Source organism: Lepeophtheirus salmonis, chromosome 4, assembly GCF_016086655.4.
Source record: "Lepeophtheirus salmonis chromosome 4, UVic_Lsal_1.4, whole genome shotgun sequence".
Lineage (NCBI taxonomy): Eukaryota > Metazoa > Arthropoda > Copepoda > Siphonostomatoida > Caligidae > Lepeophtheirus > Lepeophtheirus salmonis.
The window spans coordinates 37,045,455-37,069,318 of NC_052134.2; the positions used below are offsets into that span (position 1 = coordinate 37,045,455).

General features: G+C 34.5%; 3 protein-coding genes across 3 annotated transcripts in view; 1 reads left to right on the plus strand and 2 right to left on the minus strand.

The window, feature by feature from the left end:
- Window positions 1-23,614, plus strand: LOC121116601 (dynein axonemal heavy chain 5-like). The gene is given in 39 exon segments (XM_071887878.1): window positions 1-185; window positions 341-472; window positions 542-621; window positions 691-795; window positions 858-1,017; window positions 1,080-1,346; window positions 1,484-1,840; window positions 1,896-2,230; window positions 2,296-2,562; window positions 2,626-2,821; window positions 2,898-3,781; window positions 3,838-4,154; window positions 4,221-4,474; window positions 4,534-4,855; window positions 4,914-6,268; window positions 6,270-6,340; window positions 6,399-6,417; window positions 6,419-6,734; window positions 6,793-7,363; window positions 7,428-7,833; window positions 7,915-8,352; window positions 8,411-8,668; window positions 8,730-8,994; window positions 9,215-9,305; window positions 9,307-9,394; window positions 13,416-13,422; window positions 16,367-16,787; window positions 16,849-17,524; window positions 17,581-17,867; window positions 17,931-18,253; window positions 18,312-18,546; window positions 18,607-20,407; window positions 20,600-21,505; window positions 21,585-21,908; window positions 21,985-22,140; window positions 22,207-22,437; window positions 22,495-22,741; window positions 22,799-23,188; window positions 23,253-23,614. Coding segments are annotated over 39 exon segments (13,932 nt in total). The 5' UTR covers window positions 1-80; the 3' UTR covers window positions 23,522-23,614.
- LOC139905090 (uncharacterized) lies at window positions 13,590-16,241 on the minus strand. The gene is made up of 4 exons (XM_071887484.1): window positions 16,012-16,241; window positions 15,854-15,943; window positions 15,680-15,772; window positions 13,590-13,811 (listed from the first exon to the last, which is right to left on the minus strand). The coding sequence occupies exons 1-4, from the start codon at window positions 16,150-16,152 to the stop codon at window positions 13,590-13,592; spliced, it is 546 nt and encodes a 181-aa protein (XP_071743585.1). The 5' UTR covers window positions 16,153-16,241.
- The window catches only part of LOC121115866 (neuronal acetylcholine receptor subunit alpha-7), a 10,439-nt gene continuing 9,319 nt past the window's right edge, over window positions 22,745-23,864 (minus strand). Inside the window, exon 7 of the mRNA XM_040710031.2 lies at window positions 22,745-23,791. Within this exon, the coding sequence (XP_040565965.2) occupies window positions 23,651-23,791 (141 nt within the window). The 3' untranslated portion in view covers window positions 22,745-23,650. The remainder of the gene's footprint in view (window positions 23,792-23,864) is intronic.

Here is a 23,864-nt window from a genome sequence, read left to right on the forward strand (position 1 = left end):
GTTTTGAAGTTGTTTATGGTGTTTAATCTGCAAGGAAGGGCCTAGCAGTTGACATTTACCATGTAAAATATCAATACAAGATGTCAGTTAAATTATCAGAGGAAGAGCTTCAAAAGAAACGCGAGGAGGCTGAGCGTAAAGCTCGAAGAGGAGAAATCGACCCTACTCATGATTTTACTTTTCAAGTGAGGTGTATTCGTAACTCAAAAAATATATATTTCAATGGTGGCACATTACAAAAAATATTTAAAGTAGTGATGTAGAGATTGAGTGAATGAGGCCTCTTTTGTTAGGTGCTACAATCATCATCAAGTTTAAAAGTATGTAATTGAATTTGCAGATTGTGGGGCAATTATGTGGTCTTCGAAGGCACGAGATTATGGACTTTATATTTTCCAATCCTACAATGCTCGACGATGTGGATTTTCTCTACAAATCCGATATTGCAAGGAAACTCATGTTTTATTATCAAGTAAAAAAACCCCATTTAATATAGAAAGCAAGCAGATACTAGCTATTTGACAAATCTTATGATTCTTAGGAAGAAGAGAAGCTAGCAGATGATTTGGAAAAATCTAGATCCAAGCGTAATCGAAAAATAGGTGGACCAGGAGGATCCTCGTAAGATTAATTAGGAGTTTAGTAGGACTTAATTTTTCTTTTCAAATCCTAAAATATGTATTCATTAAGCTCCCTCAACGAAAAGAAATGTCTCACCGTACAAGATGGGACTCAAGTAGCACTCACAGGAATTAGCTCATATTTTCTACGAACTTCGACAAAAAGAACCTTAGGGTAATAATAACTAATAAGTAATCTAATAACATTATAAAATATAATTTATTAATTATTCGTAGAGAAGAAACATTTCAAAGGGAAATTCTAACTGGAATTTTAAATGCTATTGAGCCAGATATTCTATTATGGAGTATAGAAAGAACAGTTTCTAAAATATTTATCCCAGTTCTCTTGGATGCGTGCGCTTTAGATAAAGGGACTAAGGATTTATTGACAAAGGTTCTGAATTTATCGCACTTGTCAATTAAAGTATTCAGATAATTCAATTAAGAACATTTTAGGTTAAAAAAGAACTATTACCATGCCTTCGATCCTTTACGAGTTCACTTCGTGTGGCAGAGTTAGTTTGGAAGGAAGGAATGCTTATTACAGATTATCCTCCAGAGGCATATGATATTAAAAATATCGATGACTGTTGGGAGTATCTTAAAACAGAGAATGCTGTTGTAAAATTTGAATCATACCTAAGAACATGGATGAAAAAAATTCAAGAGCTTCTTTTAGAGAGCGAGCAACTTCGATTAGAAACGGATGATGCTGGACCACAGGTTATACATATAATAAGTTATCTACTCTAAGTATGGTAATTTTTACAAAAATAAGTTATATATTTTTACAAATTTCTTCTATAATTTGAGAAATTTCATAAGAAGAGAGAATAAGCTATCATATTTAATTGTCATAGGATGAACTAGAGTACTGGAAGGCCCGTGGAGCAAAATTGACACTTTTAGTGAATCAAATCTCCACCCAACCTGCCCGAATGACTTTAGTCACACTTCGTGCAGCACAATCCAAGATACTCAAAGTATGGACAAATATAGATAAAAGAATAACAAAGTATCACGTTGAAGCTGCAGATAACGCAAAGTTTCTTGGTGCCATCGAGAAATCAAGCCATGCTATTTACTTGGAAGATCCAGCACATATGAAAGAATCTCTCATGAGACTGATTCATATTGTGAAAATGATATATAATGTATCACATCACTACAATACTCCTGAGAGAGTGGCATCTCTTCTCGTCAAAATAACAAATCAAGTTAGGGATAATTTTTAAAAAATATGACTCAAAATATGAGTCCTCCTTTTTCTAGGTTATTCGTACTTGCAAACGATACATTACTCAGTCTGGTCATAAGACGATTTGGAACCAGGACCAAGAAATGGTTGAATTGAAATTATCAGAGTGCATTACGCTCAATCAGGGATACAAGGATGCTTATACCCGTGTGAAGAATCGAAAAGTCGGAAAGGAAATTAGGGAGTTTTCATTTAGTGAGAAGTATATTTTTGGTCGCTTTGATTCCTTTTGCAATCGGCTCAAAAATCTGTTATCCATGTTTAAAAAGATGAACCTGTACACACGACTCTTTGAAGGACGAATGGAGGCACTATTACCGGAGGATTCCTTAGATGAAGATAATAAAAGGTATATATGTTTTTTTTAAATTGATATATACATTATAATTTTTATTAATACTCCTATGGCATAAGTTTTGATTCAGCCGTGCGTGTTCTCACCATGAGGGAATATGATTATTTGGATTTCCGTAACGAAGCTTTTGATAAAGACTACTTGGACTTTCTTACACGAATGGACACTTTGACGGAAAAGTTACAGAGCAAACTTGAAAATATGTACGATGGGGTTTGGGATACTCCACATGCGTTTCAATATTTACCCAGATTTGAGAAACTCTCTGAAGTACTACCTCTTGGGGGACTCAACGAAAAATATGCTAGAATGATAGCAACATTTAGGTACTATTTCAACAAATTAAGCAGGTTTATTTACTTATAAGCTTAAATTATTTCCTTTTCTAGTCATGAAATGGAAAGAATTTCAAAGTTTTTCAAAAAGCAAACTAATCAACCTCCTGTTCCACGAAATTTCCCGGATTCTTCTGGTCGTATTGGATGGGCTCGAAGCTTACTTCTTCATTTGAAATTTTTTATGGAACATTTTCAATCCCAAAAAAGTCTTCGGCTTCGACCAGAATATAAAAACTTAGTCAAACAAGTTAGTGAAAATATGAATACATTATAACAACATTAATTAAAATTCTGTGTTTATAATCTACATTTATATAATTTAGTATAACGAAACTGGAGTAATGCTCATGAAATTTGAATTGAAAATCCAAGAAAGTTGGAAAAATCTTCGTATACGACAGATTGAAACAATGATATCGCAACCTGTTTTTGATACAGATGAAATAGGGAAATTGGCTTGCAATTTTAATCCCGAACTTTTGACTTTTCTTAAAGAAAATGAAAGACTTGCAAAAATGGACATCAGTATACCCAGTGTTAATCAATTTCTCATTTGGAAGCAGGATTATTTCATGCTTTTCAAAGACACAATTGATATGATTCTTGAAAAGTACAATACTGCCATTTCATGCATCACCGTTGATCTTAGACGCCTATTTACACCCCATGTCAATAGACTCAGAACAAACATGGATCCGGGTCTGACACAAATTACTTGGACAGATAATTCTTGGAACGACTTTACCTCTGAATGCTTAGAGGATATTGAAGACTTTCATGATTTGATGGGTAGAGCGAATGATATTTATCAAAATCGAATTGAAAAACTTCTTATATCGATGGATTCAGTTCCTCTTCATGCCTTACCATTTGAAGAAGATTGGACATTAGATCGATTTATTGAAGAAATTAAAGTTACCTGTCGAAGAGGGGCACATGGTTTACATCGTAAATCAATGATGATCGAAGATGCTGTGGAAGATCTTATTTCATTAGCACTTCAAAGTTCCAATATAGTGGATTCAACCTTCGACGAATCGGCTGAAAATAGAATACTTGATGCGACTTCTCTACATACTCCTGATAGTTTCTCAGGATCGAATCCCCAAAGTATAGAAGTATCAGATAATGAGCATGAAAAGTCCTCGGATGTTGAAAGAAGGCCAGTAAGAAACATTGTTATGAAAATAAGGAACAGGAATCCAAAGTATTATGCTTATAAACTAATAGAATATAAATATTATTATAACTTTATTAATGAAGGGATGGTAATTTACTTCAAGTCTTCGATAAAAATTCCCAAAATGCTATTAATAGTGCTTCACGGGAGTTGAGACGGAACTATTCTAAACGAGTTGCTGACAAATTAGCCTATTTGACGAAAAATTCTCTTAAAAATTTGGCCAAACATTTTGCTTCAGCAACTCCGGATAAAAATGATCCTCTAGATATAGCTAATAATGACAGCGATTCCAATAAAAAAAGAGCAATATCATTTGTATTAACGGCTTATTTGAGTATTCCAGATGTAGAGGTTCGTCCCTCCATTGATGAAGTTCAAAATGTTTTAATTCAAGCAGGTAAAAATTTCATGATTTAAGCTGGCATTTGATTTCTTAGTCTTAATGCACTTTTATATAAAATAGGAAAAATCATTATGAGTGTATCCAAAGGCGTTGGAACATGGAAAAAAGCAACGAGAGGTAAAGAGGTAGGTGGAGGTAAGCAGAATGTGAACGTGGCAACAATTAATATTGATTCAGCCAAAGAGATCCGTTTATATTCTGCTGTAAAGGAAGAGAAACCCGTCATAATCGAAAAGCCATCCAATTTCTACAAAACTGTTTCTGAGTCAAAAGAAGTAACCAAAGTTAATACAATGCTAGCTAATTGTATGCAGGTAAATTGTTACTTTTGTAATCTTTGAATTAAAAAAAATATTCATTCAATCTTCTTAAGGGAATTAAATTGGAGTTTTCAGGCTTTGTTAAGGTTTGGGAATCTTATAAGCATATTTGGGAAATAGATAGAGAGGACATTATCACTGCCTTCATTAAGGGAAAACCTATTTTGAAACATTTTGAAGCTGAACTCCACAAATACAGTATGGCAAAGTCACAACTAACAAGTGAAGCATCTACTTATCAATTTGGATCAATTCTTATTGACTGTGCTTGTTTGAAGGAGACAATTGATATGGAAATCAAGCAGTGGATCAGTGTTTATGGAAAAGCCATGAGAAATAAATATAGGCGGGAAATGGATTTCATTGTTGCTCAAGGTATCTTCTGTTGAATAATCCAAAATATGAAATTATTATTATTCCTTTTTGTTGTTAGTCATGGATTTGGATCGCAAGTTAGATCGACCCATTAACGATTTAGATGACATTCGCATTATTATGGAAACTCAAAAAAAGATTCGTGATCAAGAAATAGATACTGATATGAAAATAGATGTAGTAGAAGATGCATTTGCTCTTCTCGCTCGTTACGAAATCCAGTTAACGAAAGAAGAAATTGAAAGGGTAGAGAGTTTGCAGTATAACTGGCTCCAATTACAGGGCAAGGCCATGGATGTTCAACTTCTTCTTCTCACTGTTCAAGAGCACTTTCAAAAAGAACTCATAAGCAATTTGGAAATATTTCAGAAGGATTGTGACGGTTTTGTACTGGAATATAATGACAATGGACCTATGCAACCAGGGCTAAGTCCCAGAGAGGCCTCTGATCGTTTGCTCATGTTTCAAAATCATTTTGATACACTTTGGCGTAAGCATTCTTCATATTCCATTGGAGAAGACTTATTTGGACTGCCTCATTCAGATCAAAATGAGTTAACTAAAATAAAAAAAGAACTTAATCTTTTACAGAGGTTGTATAAGCTTTATAATGATGTTATTGATAGTGTAAATGGCTACCACTCCATTGCATGGCAAGATGTAAATATTGAAGAAATCAATAATGAGTTAATGGAATTTCAAAATCGCTGTCGAAAATTACCCAAGGCTCTCAAGGAATGGCCTGCCTTCCATGCCCTTAAAAAGACAATTGATGACTTTAATGACATTTGCCCACTCTTAGAGTTAATGAGTAATAAAGCTATGAAGTTTCGACATTGGCAAAAAATTCAAACCATTACAAATTTTACTTTTGATTTGGACAGAGCTGGGTTTTGCTTACATGATATCCTTGAAGCACCTCTTCTCCCCAATAAGGAAGATATCGAGGATGTTTGTATATCTGCCTTGAAGGAGAAGGATATTGAAGCAAAACTACGTCAAGTTACATCCGAATGGTCAACTCAAGAGCTTTCATTCATGATTTTCAAAAATCGTGGGGAATTGCTACTCAGAGGAGATACAACTGCTGAGATAGTTGGACAAGTCGAAGATTCTCTCATGGTCCTTGGATCTCTTTTATCCAATAGATATAATGCTCCCTTTCGAAAACAAATTCAAAAATGGGTTGCAGATCTTTCAAACACTAATGAAATTCTTGAAAGATGGCTTCTTGTTCAGAATATGTGGGTATATTTAGAAGCTGTTTTCGTGGGTGGAGATATAGCAAAGCAATTGCCAAAAGAAGCTAAAAGATTTTATAAAATTGACAAATCCTGGTTGAAAATAATGATGAGAGCTCATGAAACTCCGGGTGTTGTCAATTGCTGCGTTGGAGATGACTTTTTTGAGACATACATTGCCACATCTACAAGAACAACTTGAACTTTGCCAAAAGTCCTTGACTGGCTACTTAGAGAAAAAGAGGTAAAAAAAAAAATTATAACAGTTTTTACCAAAAATACTTCATTATTTTTTTTTTTAGACTCATGTTTCCTCGATTCTTTTTTTGTGTCCGATCCAGCCTTATTGGAGATACTGGGACAAGCTTCCGATTCACATACTATTCAATCACATCTCTTGTCAATATTTGATAACACAGCCTCTGTTCGCTTTCACGATACAGACTATAATAAAATCCTCTCTATAGTATCAGGAGAAGGTGAGGTAGTTCACTTGGAAAGACCTGTAAGAGCTGAAGGGTCCGTAGAAATTTGGCTTATGTCTTTGCTCACAGCCGTTCAGGAATCTGTACATTGCATAATTAGACAGGCCTTTCATTTCATTAATGATAATTCATTTGATTTCTTAGAATTTCTAGGTATTTTCGTACGAAAGAAATTAAATTTTAGATCTAATTTATAATATTTTTTATCCAGGTAGATTTCAAGCACAGGTAGGAATCCTTGGTATTCAAATGGTTTGGACTCGAGACTCTGAATCTGCACTCCTTCAGAGTAGATCAGATAGAAAAATCATGCAGGAAACTAATAACAAATTCTTGGATCTATTGAATACTTTGATCAGTCAAACTACCAAAAATTTAGATAAAATGCAAAGAACGAAATTCGAAACTCTTATTACTGTTCATATGCATCAAAGAGACATATTTGATGTTCTAGTCCGTCTCAATACTCGCTCAATTTTAGACTTTGAATGGTTAAAACAGTCACGGTTCTATTTTAAACAAGATATGGAAAAAACAATGATAAGTATTACTGACGTAAACTTTTATTATCAAAATGAGTATCTTGGATGTCAAGAGCGGCTTGTCATTACTCCTTTGACGGACCGTTGTTACATTACATTAGCTCAAGCACTAGGAATGTGTATGGGTGGCTGTCCGGCAGGGCCAGCAGGGACTGGGAAAACGGAGACGGTTAAAGATATGGGGAAATCTCTTGGAAAATATGTTGTTGTTTTCAATTGTTCAGATCAAATGGACTACAGGTATTTCTTACTTATTATTCATAATACATAGATGCTAATCTGTAATTAATTCATTTCAATTTAGGGGCCTTGGTCGAATATTTAAAGGCCTTGCACAATCAGGCTCGTGGGGATGCTTTGATGAATTTAATCGTATTACCCTACCTGTTCTCTCGGTGGCTGCTCAACAAATTGCTGTGGTCTTAAATTGTAAGAAAGAAAAAAGAAAGCAATTTATATTCACTGATGGTGACTCTGTAGACATGAATCCAGAGTTTGGGATATTCCTCACCATGAATCCTACTTATCAGGGACGTCAAGAATTACCGGAAAATTTAAAAATTCAATTCCGAAACGTAGCTATGATGGTTCCCGATAGGCAAATCATTATTCGAGTAAAGCTGGCATCATGTGGATTCCTTGAAAATATTACTCTTGCCAGGAAATTCTTCACACTGTACAAGCTATGTGAGGAGCAGCTCACAAAACAGGTAAGACTTCAATTTGATAAGGAATGTTAAGAATCCGAATGATTAATATTTGTAATAATACATCTTTCTACTTGACCAAAGGTACATTATGACTTTGGTTTACGTAATATACTCTCAGTTTTACGAACACTGGGTTCGACAAAAAGAGCAAATCCAAAGGACTCAGAATCTACTATTGTCATGAGAGTTCTCCGGGATATGAACCTTTCCAAATTAGTTGATGAGGATGAACCTTTGTTCTTATCACTTGTGAATGATTTATTCCCTAACTTGCCTCTTGACAAACTCGCCTATGCAGACCTTGAGGGAGCAATAGGAGATCAAGTTGAAAAGTCTGAACTTATTTATCATCCAGCTTGGGCAACAAAATTAATTCAATTATATGAAACTCAACGAGTTAGACATGGTATGATGGTTCTTGGACCAAGCGGTGCAGGAAAAACTACCTGCATACAAATTTTAATGAAGGCACTCACACAAATTGGATTTCCTCATCGTGAAATGAGATTGAATCCGAAGGTAAATTATCTTAACTTTATGTAGGAATTCCATTTTGATCATTTCCCTACCTGTATAGGCCATCACAGCAGGTCAAATGTTCGGAAGATTGGATGTTGCTACTAATGATTGGACGGATGGAATTTTTTCTGCCCTTTGGAGAAAGACTCTCAAAGCTAAAAAGACGGATCATATATGGCTTGTACTCGATGGTCCTGTTGACCCTCTTTGGATTGAAAATTTAAATTCTGTTTTAGATGACAATCGAACTCTTACTCTTGCTAATGGGGATCGAATGCCCATGATGCAAAATTGTAAAATTATTTTTGAGCCTCAGGTTACTATTTAAAATACATTAATAGCTAATAATGGTGTGTTAAATTGAACTTATATTATAGAACATTGATAATGCATCCCCAGCCACAGTATCTCGAAATGGAATGGTGTACATGTCCTCATCTGGCTTAGATTGGAATCCTCTACTAAATTCCTGGTTTAAAAAGAAAAAAATTGAGACGGATGAAGCCAATGCAATAAGAAAGTTATTTGAAAACAATTTCAAGGAGGTCTTCAAGTGGTGCTCAGTAAACTTGAAATTTGCCATCAGCGTATTACAAGTCAACATTGTTCAACAAATCCTAGCACTCTTTGAAGGACTTCTTCCATCGCAACAGGCACAAGAGGAAGAGGAGAGACCCACAAGAGAAAAGGTTTTTTTCAATTCATTTAAATCTACTAGTAGCTTATACCGATCTTTTTTGGGAGTATAGGAAAAACGAAGAGACGATGTCAATGAGGATGAAGAACCTCAAACAAGCAGTTCCAAGAAAAGGAAGAAAAAGAAATCTGCTCAAGTGGAGGATCAAAAAAAGTTTTACACAAATCGACACAACTAAAACAAATTACGAGCAAGTATTTATATTTTGCCTTCTCTGGTCTATTGGAGCTATGCTTGAGAATGAGGATCGCAAAAAAAATGGAAATGTTTATGAAGAAAACGTCCAAATTGAACATGCCGAAATTACCCAGCGATGATTCCTTCATCTTCAATTACAACGTCTGTGTTCACTCAGGTAATTTTACATTTTATTTATAAGTTTGAAGATACATACGTGTCGGTGTTACCTAACTAAAAACAATTTTGTTGTCAGCTGTAGAGTTTTCTGCTTCTTTTCCCCATATAAGTGTTCTGAACGTTGATTGATTTAAGTTGTTAAGTTGTGATCAATTTCTCGAAAATTATTTAATCATTAATAATTTCATAGCAGAGAAGAATTGGCCAATGAGCTCTAATACTATCTGGAGGAGCACAAGCTCCAACCACACAGCCCGTTGTGGTAAAAGACATCCTTTTAAGACATTACATTAAGTCAATCTATGTTTTTTTGCTCAAAAACAATTTCTTAATACTTTAAATATTATCCCAAAATGTTGCACGTGATGTTGATATCAAGTTACAACTACGACAAATGTTATAGCCTTATAATTGTACAAAGTTAATATGAGTTCACCAAGTGTAATTTATCATAAAAAATGATATTTTTCACCACAGCAGGTTGCCTAATTGGAGCTTGTGCTCCCTCAAATAGTATATTGAACTAATTGAATTGGCTTACTACTACTAAAGGACTCTAGGGAAAGAGCAGTCAAGGGAAAAATAAACAATTAAATCTAAAACACTGGGAAGAATATATGTTTTTCCGAACGTAATTGCACTTATTCTTCTCTTTTAACTAGAAGGGAGACACATTTCTTCACTCCTCCCCCCACTGGCTGTGTGCCTTGCTGGAGGAACATGTAGCAGCTTCTAATTTTAAGTCAATCTGAATTGAGAAGTACTCAACCCTACCTTCCTTGCCTTGGGTGTCCACTCTTTGCATTGAGCCTTTAATTACTTCCAACTGATTTTGGAGCTTCCCCCTGGTTCTTTTTGAAGGAAAGGTTGCGAGATAAAATAAAAATGATGTAGCAACGTATTAATATTATATTATTTAAATTGCTTCTTTGTGAAAAATTTAAAAATATTAAACTTTTCTTGAAGAGGCACAATTAGGAAATGGTAGAAGATAGAGGAGAAAAACATTGCATACATTGAGATAATCATCATTAAACAAAAAGTGTAGATATGGTAGTTACAATATGATGTCTCTTGATCATAATTAAAGTAAATTTTTTCGGATTCATATTTGAATGGAATATTCCAAATCGTCCAGAACCAGTAATTAGCGAATACAAACCTAGAATCATTGTTCATGAAATAATATTATTTTTAGGAAATAGTTAAGTTTTACCAAATCAATAAAAATATCCTTGCACACATGATGATATTGATAAACCAATCTGGATCGTTTGTAGACTCCAGTAAATGATGCACTGACATGAGCATGATAATGACGGAAAAATATTCGTGATAATTTAAATATCCACCAAATAGGACCATGCTTGTTCGTAGGATCATAACCATAAGTCCTATTCAGAAGAAGTACATACATATATCAATTATTGTATTAGTATATGCATAACTTAGTCATATTTATCGAAATATTTCTGGATGCATTCTCGTAGTATTTTCAGAGGCTTCCACAGGATTACATACGGAAGGGGGACGGCTTAGTTTTTGGGGAAAAAATTGAAAAATTATATTTTTCTGAAAAAAAAAAAAAAAAAAAATTGAAAAATCCACAGCTATTTACAAAAAGCTAAATTTTTTGGGAAAAAATTTCAAAAATTTATAGCTATTCTGAAAAAAATTTCAAAAATATAGAGTTCTTCAAAATAATTCTAAAATTAAATTGCAAATATTAAATTTTTGGGAGATAAATTTCAAAAATCCAGAGTTATGTACACAAAAAAAATTCTAAAATTAATCTTCAAATATACAACTTTAAAAAAAAAAATTTTAAATACAATTTTTTTCTCAAAAAGCCATAGCTATTCTCAAAAATTAAACTTTTTGGAAAAATAATAGAAAAATTAAATTAAGTTAAATTTTAAATCTTAACTTTTTTAGTAATAATAAAAAATTCCTTAATTTTGGAGGGGAGAGGCTACAGCCCTTCAGCCCTCCCCCTGCGGATGCCCCTGATTTTAGAGCAGTTGTTCCCAAACCTTTTACACTACATTTACATTTTTTAGCGACTGAGAAAATATCAAGAGCGCCTACAGGTACCGCCATCATTTATAACTTTTAAAATTTGACAATTTTGACAGAAATTTATTCAAAATTTTATGTTACAAAGTTACTAATTTACAAGTATGAATCATGTCTCATCCCAAGTAAGTTCCATATTTTTTAAGTATTTTAAATCATGTCTTTTTGTACGTAATTATAATACTTCAATCTAAATTATTTTTTGAGAGCAATGCGAGTTCCTCAGGTAAGTTTGAGTAATAATGTTTTCTGTGATAACTCTGGCGACAATAACAATATAATGTGTTGAATTAACCAGGAACAAATTTTCTACTTTTAAATTGATTGTTTTACTTACAGATTGACAATGATTTGAGAAAACTTTAATTGATAAAAAGTTATTGATGAGTTCAAATAGATACCCTTATTTATAGTTAAATATAAATGTGATATACTAGGTATGCGCCTATAAAATGAGACTTTTTTTTTTTAATTTGAACATTCATTACAAAAAAATGGTTACAAATTTAATTTTCAATGTATGCGCCTTCGTTAGCCACACATTTCCCCCATCTTTCAGGCAATTTATGGAGGCCTTTCCAAAAAAAATTGTTCGTCTTTGGCTACAAACCAGCCATCGATTCATTTTTTTCCTTTAGCGTGAGAATCGAAGCGTATATCATTGAGTGCGTGGCCCATCGATGCAAACAAGTAAGCTGCATGAGCTAAGGCTCCCAGTTGTACGATTCAACAAGCTGGCGGGTGAATACATAGCGATGTGTTGTGCCATGTGATTAAGGAAAATTATCATGTGTTACCTGGCTTCATATTTTGGACGTTTTTGGCGTATAGGATGGTTCAAATTTGCCATGGTTGTGCATAGCGATCACCATTAACATTAACGCAGATGTAGTTTTGTAGGCACAAAATTAGACATTTTTACAAGCGAAAAAAGTGTGTTGTTGAATGAAACTATACAAACAACGAATTAAATATTGTTGACACATGTCGAAATAAGCATTTAGATTTTTAGGACCGGTTTATAATGTCTAACTGGTGAGACCTAGGGACCAATAGCCGAAAGTCTCATTTCATAGGTGCACACCTAGTAAACAAACATCTTAAGTAGTTTTCAAACTTGCAAATTCTCAAAAATTGATTCCCTTTTATGACTATTTCGTGGCTTAAATTACTTTTCTTGCAAATCTTCTCAAGTGATCAAATTTGTCATATGACTCGAGTGTACACCTAAAACAATTATACGTGAATGCATCCATTAAGAATTAGGTGATCGGACTTTTTTGATTTTCAAAAAAAGATGACATGTGGTACGATTAGTCTACGTTGTATAACGTGTTGGATCATTCTCAAAAAACTAAACAAACTACAGTCTTATCAGTCCTGTCCTTATGAAATTTGACAGTCTTAATCCCGGTCCTTATCGGTCTTTTATGGTAACTAAAACAGCTGAAATGAATTAGTAACTATTTCCTTCCAACTGTTCAACACAACCTCTTTCGAGAGACATTAAAGCTTAAGTTTAAAGTAGGAAGTGTGTGACTAGAACTTAGTATTATACGTTCAAGTTATCATTTATTATTTTCTTCGTTAATATGAAGGTTAATAGAAATACAAGGTTATGCCATCATGTAATCGGGCTTGCTATAACTTTCAATTTCATGTACCGTATCGACTGCTGAGTAATACAGACAAATTTTGACGTCATAGAGTATAACAGCGGTACTTTAACAGTAAGAGTCAAGGAAGGCAATATATAGCTTCTGTTTAACAGTTATACTCTTTGACGTCACTATTAAAAAGCGTGGTGGAAATCAAAAATTATTCTGAAAAGCGTTATGTTATAACCTTGAATTTCTATTAACCTTGGTTAATAATATATTATTCAATCATATCTAAGAGTAAATAATAGCTATAAAGATAGATAGGACTGAAGGACAGAGGTATTGGTATTTTGATTCTTTGTTTTTGGAGAATCTATTTAGGATCTCCTTCTTTTTTTGTATTTATACCTTTTTTTATTTCTAATTTGAAGTCACTTATATATTTGTTATACAATACATTTTATGATTTTATAAAAAAATCCCTGGAACCCGAACAGAATGTAACCCTAATTTATAATGACGCACTCACCAATAATCCCTGTAACAAAAGGATAATACGGAAGCAAGGGCTGGACGGGACATTCATTTCGAAAAAGTGCTCCTGCTATGATCATACTCACTAAATATAGTGTTGATGTGAAGCACACAAGATAAGATAGCCGTACATTCATTTTATCAGAATTTTGCTCATTGTTACTTAATACTTCATCCGGCTCTACATTGTCCTCCTAAAATAGAACATTGATATTGTGTAAAAAATTAAGGATTAATGTACCACTGAATTTTCTTGTATACTGATCTCTTCCGATGCTTTGACTTCATTTTGACTATCATTTTTAGCAAATATACCGGGTGTCCGGAAAGTCCTGACTTATTTCTAACTTCCAACTCCATTAAGATCTACAAGGACTAAAAGTAGAGATACAGAGAAATATTTTTAATAAAAAAAACTTCGCTTGGTTATAATCTATAATATGTTTTTAAAAAATTGGCCTTTAACTTCCATAACAGCCACAACACGGGGACGGAAGGAGGAGCAGGTGTTCTTGATGTAGGTGGGGTCCATCTTGGCCCAGGCCTTGGTGATACTGGCTTGAGAGCTTTGGTACTGCTGTGGCGTTTTTGCAAGCCTGCCTCTCAATGTGCGCCCAGATGCTGAAATCTAAGGGGTTCAGGTCGGGGGAGGAGGGGGCCAGAAGTCCTTAGGCCAGAATTCCACATTCTCCTTCAACCACTTCTGGGTGTTCTTGGCTGTGTGTGCGGGTGCCCCATCCTGCTGGAAACACACCCTCTTGCCAGGATACTCCTTCCTGATCCACCTTGGTCTTGAGCACCTTGATGTAGTCCTCCGAGGTGAGCCTGTAGCCCTCTCGGAAAAAGACTGGAGGCATGGCTTTACCATCTGAGCCAACAACTCCAAGCATCATGATGCTGGCTGGGTGCTTGGTCATGGACACATATTTCTCAGATCCCACATAACCATTAAGGCTAATGTATTGATCATTTTTGCGGTTGAAGACTGGATCCACTGTAAAAGTTTTCTCATCGGAAAAAATGAGAATTCTGTCCCCATTGCTTTTCATGTTGTTCAAAATCTTCTTGCATCGGATGTATCTGGCCTCCATATTGGCCATGGACAACATGGGACGGGTGGTGCGGACCAAGGACTTGACAATGTTGGCAGCAGTAGTCTTACCCATGTTGTTCTTCTTGGCAATTGTTCTGATGCTCAGAAGAGGGTTTATCTTGATCTGGGCCCTGATCTTCTTCTTAGTGACCTTGGTGGCCTTTAAGACAGGTATCCTACTTCGAGGCTTGTCTTCAAGGCCTTCCTCCTTTTCCAACCTCCTCTTGATACTGCCAATGGTGCTTGCGAATATGCTGGTGGCCTCAGAGATCTCCTTGTGGCTGATTCCTGCACGAAGCAGAGCAGCTACTTCATGTCTTTTAGCCTCCATGTCAAAAACAATTATGAATTTCGAAATGTTATTGAAACAAAACTTGTTAATCTGAAAACGGTCTTTAGCTTTTATTTACGCAACACTTACGTAAAAAGTCTCTGAAACCTCAAAAAAAAGCCATCGGATTACCAGTCAAGACTTTCGGGACACATCAAATTTTCCTAACTTTTCTCTCTTTTTTTCTGCTTAATAAAACAATTTAAAAAACAAGCAAACACGTTTTTTAAAACTTTTTATAGGTTAGAAAAATATTTATCAAAACTATTTTGTGCAAAATACCAAAAAATAATTCTCAGTATCTATATTCACAAAATAAAGAGTTTTTGCCTTTTTTCATAATTTGATCGCAATGTGCGAAGTAAATCACACCCGGTATGACAATACAATTTTGTATAGGTAACTTTCACACTATATTTTCCACAATACCCGTAATCGAAATTGCACAAAAGTTGTACATCGAACCGCTCTAATACCCAGTCTGTCTCTTCAGATATTAGTAGAGCTTTATTAGAAATCGACTTGGATTTTTTCAAATGTGAAAGTCGAATCACCATAGGAGTCGAGTCGATAAAAGTAGTCATAGTTACTTTCAATTGATTAATTGATATAAAAAAGAATCCTGATGATTATTTTACATTTTCAAAAAGAATGCATTGATAAGAAGGATCCGGATCTGCTATCATTTTGTAGGAAATTGTTTTATTTTCCTTGTTTCTTGGTTCGTCTTTCTGTATATGATATAGACATATGTAGAAATATGCACGTAAAATAGATAATCAAAATAAATAAGTTATGTTAATAAAACTTACTTCCTCAAACTTTATAACTTTTTCCAACATTCGACATTTTGACATTGAGTAGATGATTTTTGAAGAAAGAACGTCATTACGATGTTTAGACTAAATGAATCCGAAATAATAGTTTTTTTTTACCTATCACTTGGTTAACTATACTTAATTTACTTTACCTCATCTGTATCTTCAGACTTATCATCCAGGAGCATACAAGGTAGTGACGAATTAATTATCTCCGAGCCTTTGAATATAAAATAGGGTGGCAAATTAAACTGTTCTGTTTGTGTAACAGATTCTTCTTGCTTCGCAGTCATTTTCCTGACTTTCGTCAAGTATATCAATACTTCAAATGACGACGTAAAGGAAAACCCTTCAATAAAAATTAATTATTCATATATGATAAATCCTATTAAATGATTTTTGAATCGTCTTTAGTTAATCATATTAGAAATATGTATTTATTTATATGATCCCCAATCATATACAATACCAATATATGTAATAATCTTTTATCTTTTTTATTACTAGGTCAATGGACACATTGGAACACATTCATTAAAGATTATATTCCACCAGAGATCTCTCCAGCCACCTATTCCTCTTTATTAATCCCTAATGTTTCCAGTTATAGAACGGATTTTCTTATTGATCTCGTTGTTAAACAAAATCGTCATGTTCTTCTTGTGGGGGAACAAGGTTCTGCTAAGACTTCCATGCTGAACTGTCATGTTCGCAAATACAATCCAGAAAATCATGTTGTAATGGCCTCTAATTTCTCATCTACTACAACTCCCCAACTCTTTCAAAAGTCTGTTGAGTCTAATGTTGATAAAAGAATGGGAAGTACTTATGGCCCCCCGACAGGAAAGAAAATGGCGATATTTCTTGATGATGTTAATCTTCCATCTTACAATGATTGGGGGGATCAAGTAACGAATGAACTTTTGAGGTTAGCTTTTTTTATGAATTCGATATCAACTTATAGGTACTTTACTTTTCCCATTCTATAGACAACTAATTGAGATGCAAGGGTTTTATAGTTTAGAAAAACCAGGAGATTTTTTTAACATTGTGGATGTCCATTATCTTGCAGCTATGATTCAACCTGGAGGAGGCCGGAACGATATACCTCAAAGACTAAAGAGACATTTTATTATGATAAATTGTACTTTACCCACAGATGAAGCCATTGATAAAATTTTCGGAACCGTTGTCAATGGCCATTACAATGAAAATAAGCAATTCCCAGTCGAGGTATGTGATTTAGCCCAAAAATTGGTCCCTGTTACAAGAGAACTTTGGTATCGAACTAAGATCAAAATGCTACCCACCCCTGCTAAATTTCATTATAACTTTAACTTGAGGGATTTGAGTCGTATTTGGTTAGGAATGATTGGAACTCTTCCCACAGTGGTCAATACTATACCTATCTTGATGAATCTTTGGAGACATGAAATGACTCGAGTTCTTGCAGATCGTTTTATTGCTGATGAAGATAAAAATTGGTTTGATATTGAACTTCTCAACGTAGTGAAGAATGATTTTAGTGAAGAATATGCTGAGTTCATCAAAGAACCCAAATATTTTGTGGATTTTATGAGAGATGCACCTGAACCAACAGGAGAAGAGGTCGAAGATGCAGATATGGAACTTCCAAAAATCTATGAACCCATTGAATCCTTTAAAGTAATACTTACCTTTTTTCGTTTAATAAAATCTAATTATATTTTTTATCTATCAAGTCATTAGAGGACCGACTCAAATACTTTTTGGATCAATACAATGAATTTATCCGTGGGTCTGATATGGACTTAGTATTCTTCCCCGATGCTATTGTTCATCTAATCAAAATTTCTCGTGTTATACGTAATCCTGGAGGTAATTTAATGTTGGTAGGTGTCGGTGGATCGGGAAAACAGTCCTTGACCAAACTTGCCACATTTATTGCTGGATATAAGACGTTTCAAATTACTATGACTCGTTCATACAACGTTGGAAATTTCCTCGAGGATTTAAAAGTTCTTTATAGGTAAATTATATTTTGTATATATTTATATTTCGAGATGAAAAATTATTTAACTTTTAAACATAGAACTTGTGGGATTCAGGGGAAAGGAACAACTTTCTTATTCACGGATAATGATATCAAAGAAGAAGGCTTTTTAGAGTATGTCAACAATATTCTCGCCTCTGGTCTAGTTTCAAATCTCTTTACAAGAGATGAACAAACGGAAATTGTAACAGAATTAATTCCAATAATGAAAAGAGAATGCCCAAAAGTTCCTCCAACTCCGGAAAATGTAATGCAATTATTTGTTGATAGGGTCAAAGTTAATCTTCATGTCATCTTATGTTTTTCACCTGTTGGAGAAAAATTCCGTAATAGAGCTTTAAAATTTCCTGGATTGATATCTGGTTCGGTTATTCATTTCTAAATATCTTTTTTTTAATGATAATATTATTTTGAATTTAGGTTGTACTATTGATTGGTTTCAGCCTTGGCCAAAGGATGCCCTGGTTTCTGTTGCAACTCATTTTCTTGGAGATTGTAACTTTGAATGCTCATCTGAAACAAAAAGACAGTTATTTAAAGCTATGGCACAAGTCCAGGACTCTGTATCCCTTGCATGTACTAATTACTTTACAAAATTTAGGAGATCCACACACGTGACTCCCAAATCCTTCCTTTCATTCATCAACTCATACAAGTATATATAGTGTCATAAATATAATACCTATAATCATTCCATATTTTTGTTAATTTTTAGAGAAGTTTATTTGAAAAAAGAAGAGGACATAGGTGACATGTCAAGAAGAATGAATTCTGGACTTGAAAAACTCCATGAGGCCTCAAACGCAGTGGAGTTATTGAAAGAAGAGCTCAATGTAATGGAAAAACATTTGAGGGATGCGAATAAAAAGGCTGAGGAAGTTTTAGCAGAAGTGACGACAAGAGCACAAGAATCCGAAAAAATTAAGGAGTCTGTGAAAAAAGTAAAGGATAGAGCTGAAAGAATTGTTACTGATATTGCCTATGAAAAAGGTCTAGCCGAAGAGAAGCTAGAGGCAGCCAAACCTGCATTAGAAGAGGCTGAAGAAGCCCTCAACACTATTAAACCTGCAAATATAGCTACAGTGCGAAAACTTGGCCGTCCTCCTCATCTCATCATGAGAGTAATGGACTGCGTTATTATCTTATTTCGTAAAGGACTATCACATATGACTCCAGATCCTACAGTACCATCACCAAAACCTTCATGGAGTGAAGCTCTCAAGATGATGGCATCAACTTCATTCCTGAATCAACTTTTGAACTTTCCAAAGGATACAATAAATGATGAGATGGTGGAGCTCTTGGAGCCTTATTTAACAATGGAAGACTATAATATGACAACAGCAAAACGGGTTTGTGGAGATGTTGCAGGTCTACTTTGCTGGACCAAGGCAATGGCTTTTTTCTTCGGTGTTAATAAGGAGGTTCTTCCTTTAAAAATAAATTTAGCCTTTCAGGAGGCTCGTTTAAGATCAGCTAACAGAGATTTAACTCGTGCTGAGTTAACACTCTTCCAAAAAGAGAGCGCATTGGCTCATGTAAAGAAACTATACTGTTCCGCTGTCAAAGAAAAACAAAAAATTACAACCGAGGCCGAAATTTGTCGTAAAAAGATGTCGGCAGCCTCTACATTGATAAACGGGCTCTCAGGAGAAAAACAAAGATGGACTCTTCAGTCAAAAGCCTTTAAGGAACAAATTGTTCGTCTTGTCGGCGATGTTCTACTCTCCTGTGGATTTCTCTCCTATTCTGGTTCCTTCAATCAAGAATTTCGCAATTCTTTACTCCAAAATTGGAAAGGTCTTTTAAAAAATAGAAATATTCCCTATACGAGTAATCTCAATGTCGTAATAATGCTTGTTGATGCAATTGAAACCTCAGAATGGGCTCTTCAAGGACTTCCAAATGATGAACTCTCATTACAGAATGCTGCAATTGTTACAAAATCAAGGTCCTACCCATTACTCATAGATCCACAAGGTCAAGGAAAAATTTGGATTAAAACTAAGGAACAGTATAATGATCTACAAGTCACTTCACTCAATCACAAATATTTTAGAACTCACCTGGAAGACTCTTTATCTCTTGGACGACCTCTTTTAATTGAGGATGTTGGAGAAGAGCTGGATCCCATTTTGGATAACCTATTGGATAAAAATTTCATAAAATCTGGTTCAATTGCTAAAGTCATGCTAGGAGATAAGGAAATGGATGTTCTTGATGGTTTTATTCTGTTTGTTACAACTAAACTCTCAAATCCATCATATTCTCCGGAGATTAGTGCAAGATGTGCTATTATTGATTTTACAGTGACGATTAAAGGCTTAGAAGATCAACTTTTGGGTAGAGTTATTCGAATGGAAAAGTCAGATTTAGAGATGGAGAGACTCAGACTTGTAGAAGAAATCTTAGAAAATCGAACTACTATGAAGGAATTGGAGGATAATTTACTCGAGAAATTAACTTCAGTCGAGGGATCCCTTGTTGATGATGTTGAATTAATTCATGTACTCCAGGTGTGTATACTATGTATTTGTCATTGTAAAAAAATGATGTTTCATTTCTCATACAACAATATACATCTTTCAAGCCTACTATTGAGCAATTATGTAATTATATCTATAGATTGTAGGCCATGTCTATTGCAATTTTATTAAATAAGTCTCAAAATAGTATATAAAGTATGGTATTACTGTTTTAATTTATAGGAAACGAAAGCTACAGCGGAGGAAGTCTCCAATAAGTTAGAAGTTTCATCCGAAACTGAAATTAAAATAAACTTAGCCCGAGAAGAATATCGACCTGTAGCCACACGAGGATCAATACTTTACTTTTTGATTGTAGAATTAAGTAAGGTCAACGTCATGTATCAGACTTCTCTGAGACAATTTCTTGTTTTATTCGATAATGCTATTTATAAAAGTAAACCCACTCATTTAATTGAGAAAAGAATTCATAATGTCTTGGAATATCTCACGAAGAATGTGTGGAGGTATACACTCCGTGGTCTTTATGAAAAGCACAAGTTTCTCTTTACTCTTTTATTGGCTCTTAAGATAGACTTAAACTCAAATAAGTTGACGCATCAAGAGTTTATGCTCCTGCTCAAAGGTGGTGCATCCCTGGATATGAATGCTGTTAAGCCGAAACCCTTTCGATGGATGTTGGATGTTATTTGGTTGAACCTGGTTGAGCTCTCAAAACTAGACGTTTTCAATACCCTTCTTGAAAAAGTAACAACTACAGAGAAGGAATGGAAATACTGGTGTGATACGGAGGCTCCCGAAGAAGAGGAAATACCCTGCAGCTACCAAAATAATTTAGATGTGTTTAGAAAGTTGTTACTTATTCGAGCTTGGTGTCCAGATCGTACTCTAAGTCAGGCTCGGAAATATATTTTTGAATCCCTCGGACCTGAATATCTAGAATCAAGTGTTTTAGATTTAGAATCTATGGCAGACGAAGTAGATTCCCGTGTGCCTTTGGTATGTCTCCTTTCTACAGGATCAGATCCTTCTTCTCAAATTGAAGCCCTTGCAAAGACAAAATGCCAGGATATTCATCAACTATCAATGGGGCAAGGTCAAGAAGAGGCTGCTCGAAAATTATTACAGGTTCCAATTAACATTATATATGTATATATTTTTGTGTAGACATCTAATTGGTTATTTATTTTCCATCTATACATATAAGGATTCTATTCTCAATGGCCATTGGCTTCTTTTGCAAAATTGTCATTTATCATTGAACTTTTGTGAGGAAATCATGCAAACCATGATCGATTTGGACGACTTACATGTTAATTTTCGTCTTTGGATGACAACAGAACCTCATAAGGATTTCCCTATTGGACTTCTTCAAATGGCTGTCAAATTTACGAATGAGCCACCTCAAGGAATTAGAGCATCTCTCAAAAGAACTTATGCTGATATTACTCAAGATACTTTGGATTATAGCAATCATCCTACTTGGCCTAGTCTTTTATATTCTATTGCATTTTTGCACACAGTTGTACAGGTCAGTGTTAATGTTTTTATAATTAAAATTATTTATTTTTGATTAATGAAACAAGTAAAGACCATATGATCTATAGGAAAGAAGAAAATTTGGATCTCTCGGATGGAACATTCCATATGAGTTCAATCAAGCTGATTTTTCAGCTTCTACACAATTTATCATGAATCATTTGGATGATTTAGATCCAAAGCGGGGTATTTCGTGGTCCACAATTTGTTTTATGCTGGGCGAGGTAATTTAAAACATAACTAAGTATTGAAGTTGCATTGCATGGCAAAGTACATATACTTATTAACAGGTACAATATGGAGGTAGAGTTACAGATGATTTTGATAAACGGTTGCTTTGTACATTTACAAATGTATGGTTTTCGGATTCCCTTCTCATCCCCGGATTTAAATTCTATGAGGGTTATCCTTTACCTGACTATAAATTAGTTGAAGAATACACGGATCATATCATAAATATGCCTCTTCAGGATATACCTGAGGTTTTTGGCCTTCATTCAAATGCAGATATATCATATCAAGTAAAACCTTCAAATTTTACAAAGCTACTTAATATATTTATTAATCTTACTTAATAGATTAATACAGCAAAAGGGATATTGGATACAATACTAAGTGTTCAACCCAAAGAGGGTGGCAGTGGAAAGCCTGGAGAGACGCGCGAAGCGGTAGTTTATAAAATAGCAGATGATATGCTTCGTAAACTACCGAAGGATTATTTACCTCACGAAGTAAAGGAAGCTCTGGTTCGACTCGGTGGAATTATACCAATGAATATATTTTTGAGACAAGAAATTGATAGAATGCAGAAAATCATAACCATGGGTATAGAAACAAAACTCATTTTATTATTTATACTACAAATTATAATTTAATGTTTAGTACGAATTGCTCTAACGGACATGAAATTGGCTATCGAGGGAACGATCGTCATGAGTGAGTACTTAAGAGACATCATGGATTCAATGTACGATGCAAGGGTTCCATCAAATTGGGGAAAAATTTCTTGGTATTCTACTACTCTTGGATTTTGGTACACAGAATTGCTTGAACGAGACAGTCAATATAAACGATGGTGTTATCATGGGAGACCCAAGGTATTTTGGGTCACTGGGTTCTTTAATCCTCAAGGATTCTTGACAGCAATGAGGCAAGAGGTGACACGGTCGCACAAAGGATGGGCACTAGACAGTGTGATTTGTCAAAATTTAGTGACACGATTTGCAAAGGAAGACATACATGATTCACCTCCAGAGGGAGTTTATATTCATGGTATGTTTTTATCTAACTACCGTTCACTAATTATTTCCGTATAATCCATGAAATTTGATTTCAGGGTTGTTTTTGGAAGGAGCCAGTCTAGATCGTAAGACAGGGAAATTGGTTGAGTCTAGGCCTAAAGTCCTTTATGAACAAATGCCAGTTATATACATCTACGCGATTAATACCACTGCAGGAAAGGATTCCAAGTTGTATGAATGTCCAATATATAGGAAACCTGGAAGAACAGATTTAAATTACATTGGTTCAATTGATTTTGAGAGTGATATTGGACCAAGGCATTGGACAATGAGAGGTGTTGCTTTGCTATGCGACATCAAATAAATAAATATTAATTAGGTGTATTTATTTTCCTATATTTTAGTTAAATATTAATTATTATTGATTTTAGTTAAATAAATGAATTTGGTACTAGAATGTTAAGTAGATACATTAAATGAATTTAGCACCTGTTTACCAAACAATAACCTGTGGGGAGGCAATCACAACAGCAGCTGTTAGAAGAATTGTAAGAAGTGTGAAAGTGATGAGGCAAAACCGGTCTAAAACCATTGCTGCCAATTTCCATTCGTTTTTCTTCTCAGAATGAAAATCCTTAAATGTAAAATGAGTAATATCAATTGATTCAAACAATTATAAGCGTTTTTGTTCAAAATAAATATATGTA

Bases quoted from the DNA above. Each gene is read 5' to 3' on its own strand.
- LOC139905090 (XM_071887484.1), bottom strand. From the start codon at position 16,152: ATGACTGCGAAGCAAGAAGAATCTGTTACACAAACAGAACAGTTTAAT. The intron at 15,944-16,011 runs GTAAAGTAAATT...GGATTCATTTAG, and splicing joins AGTCTGAAGATACAGATGAG to TCTAAACATCGTAATGACGT. The intron at 15,773-15,853 runs GTAAGTTTTATT...TATCATATACAG, and splicing joins AAGTTATAAAGTTTGAGGAA to AAAGACGAACCAAGAAACAA.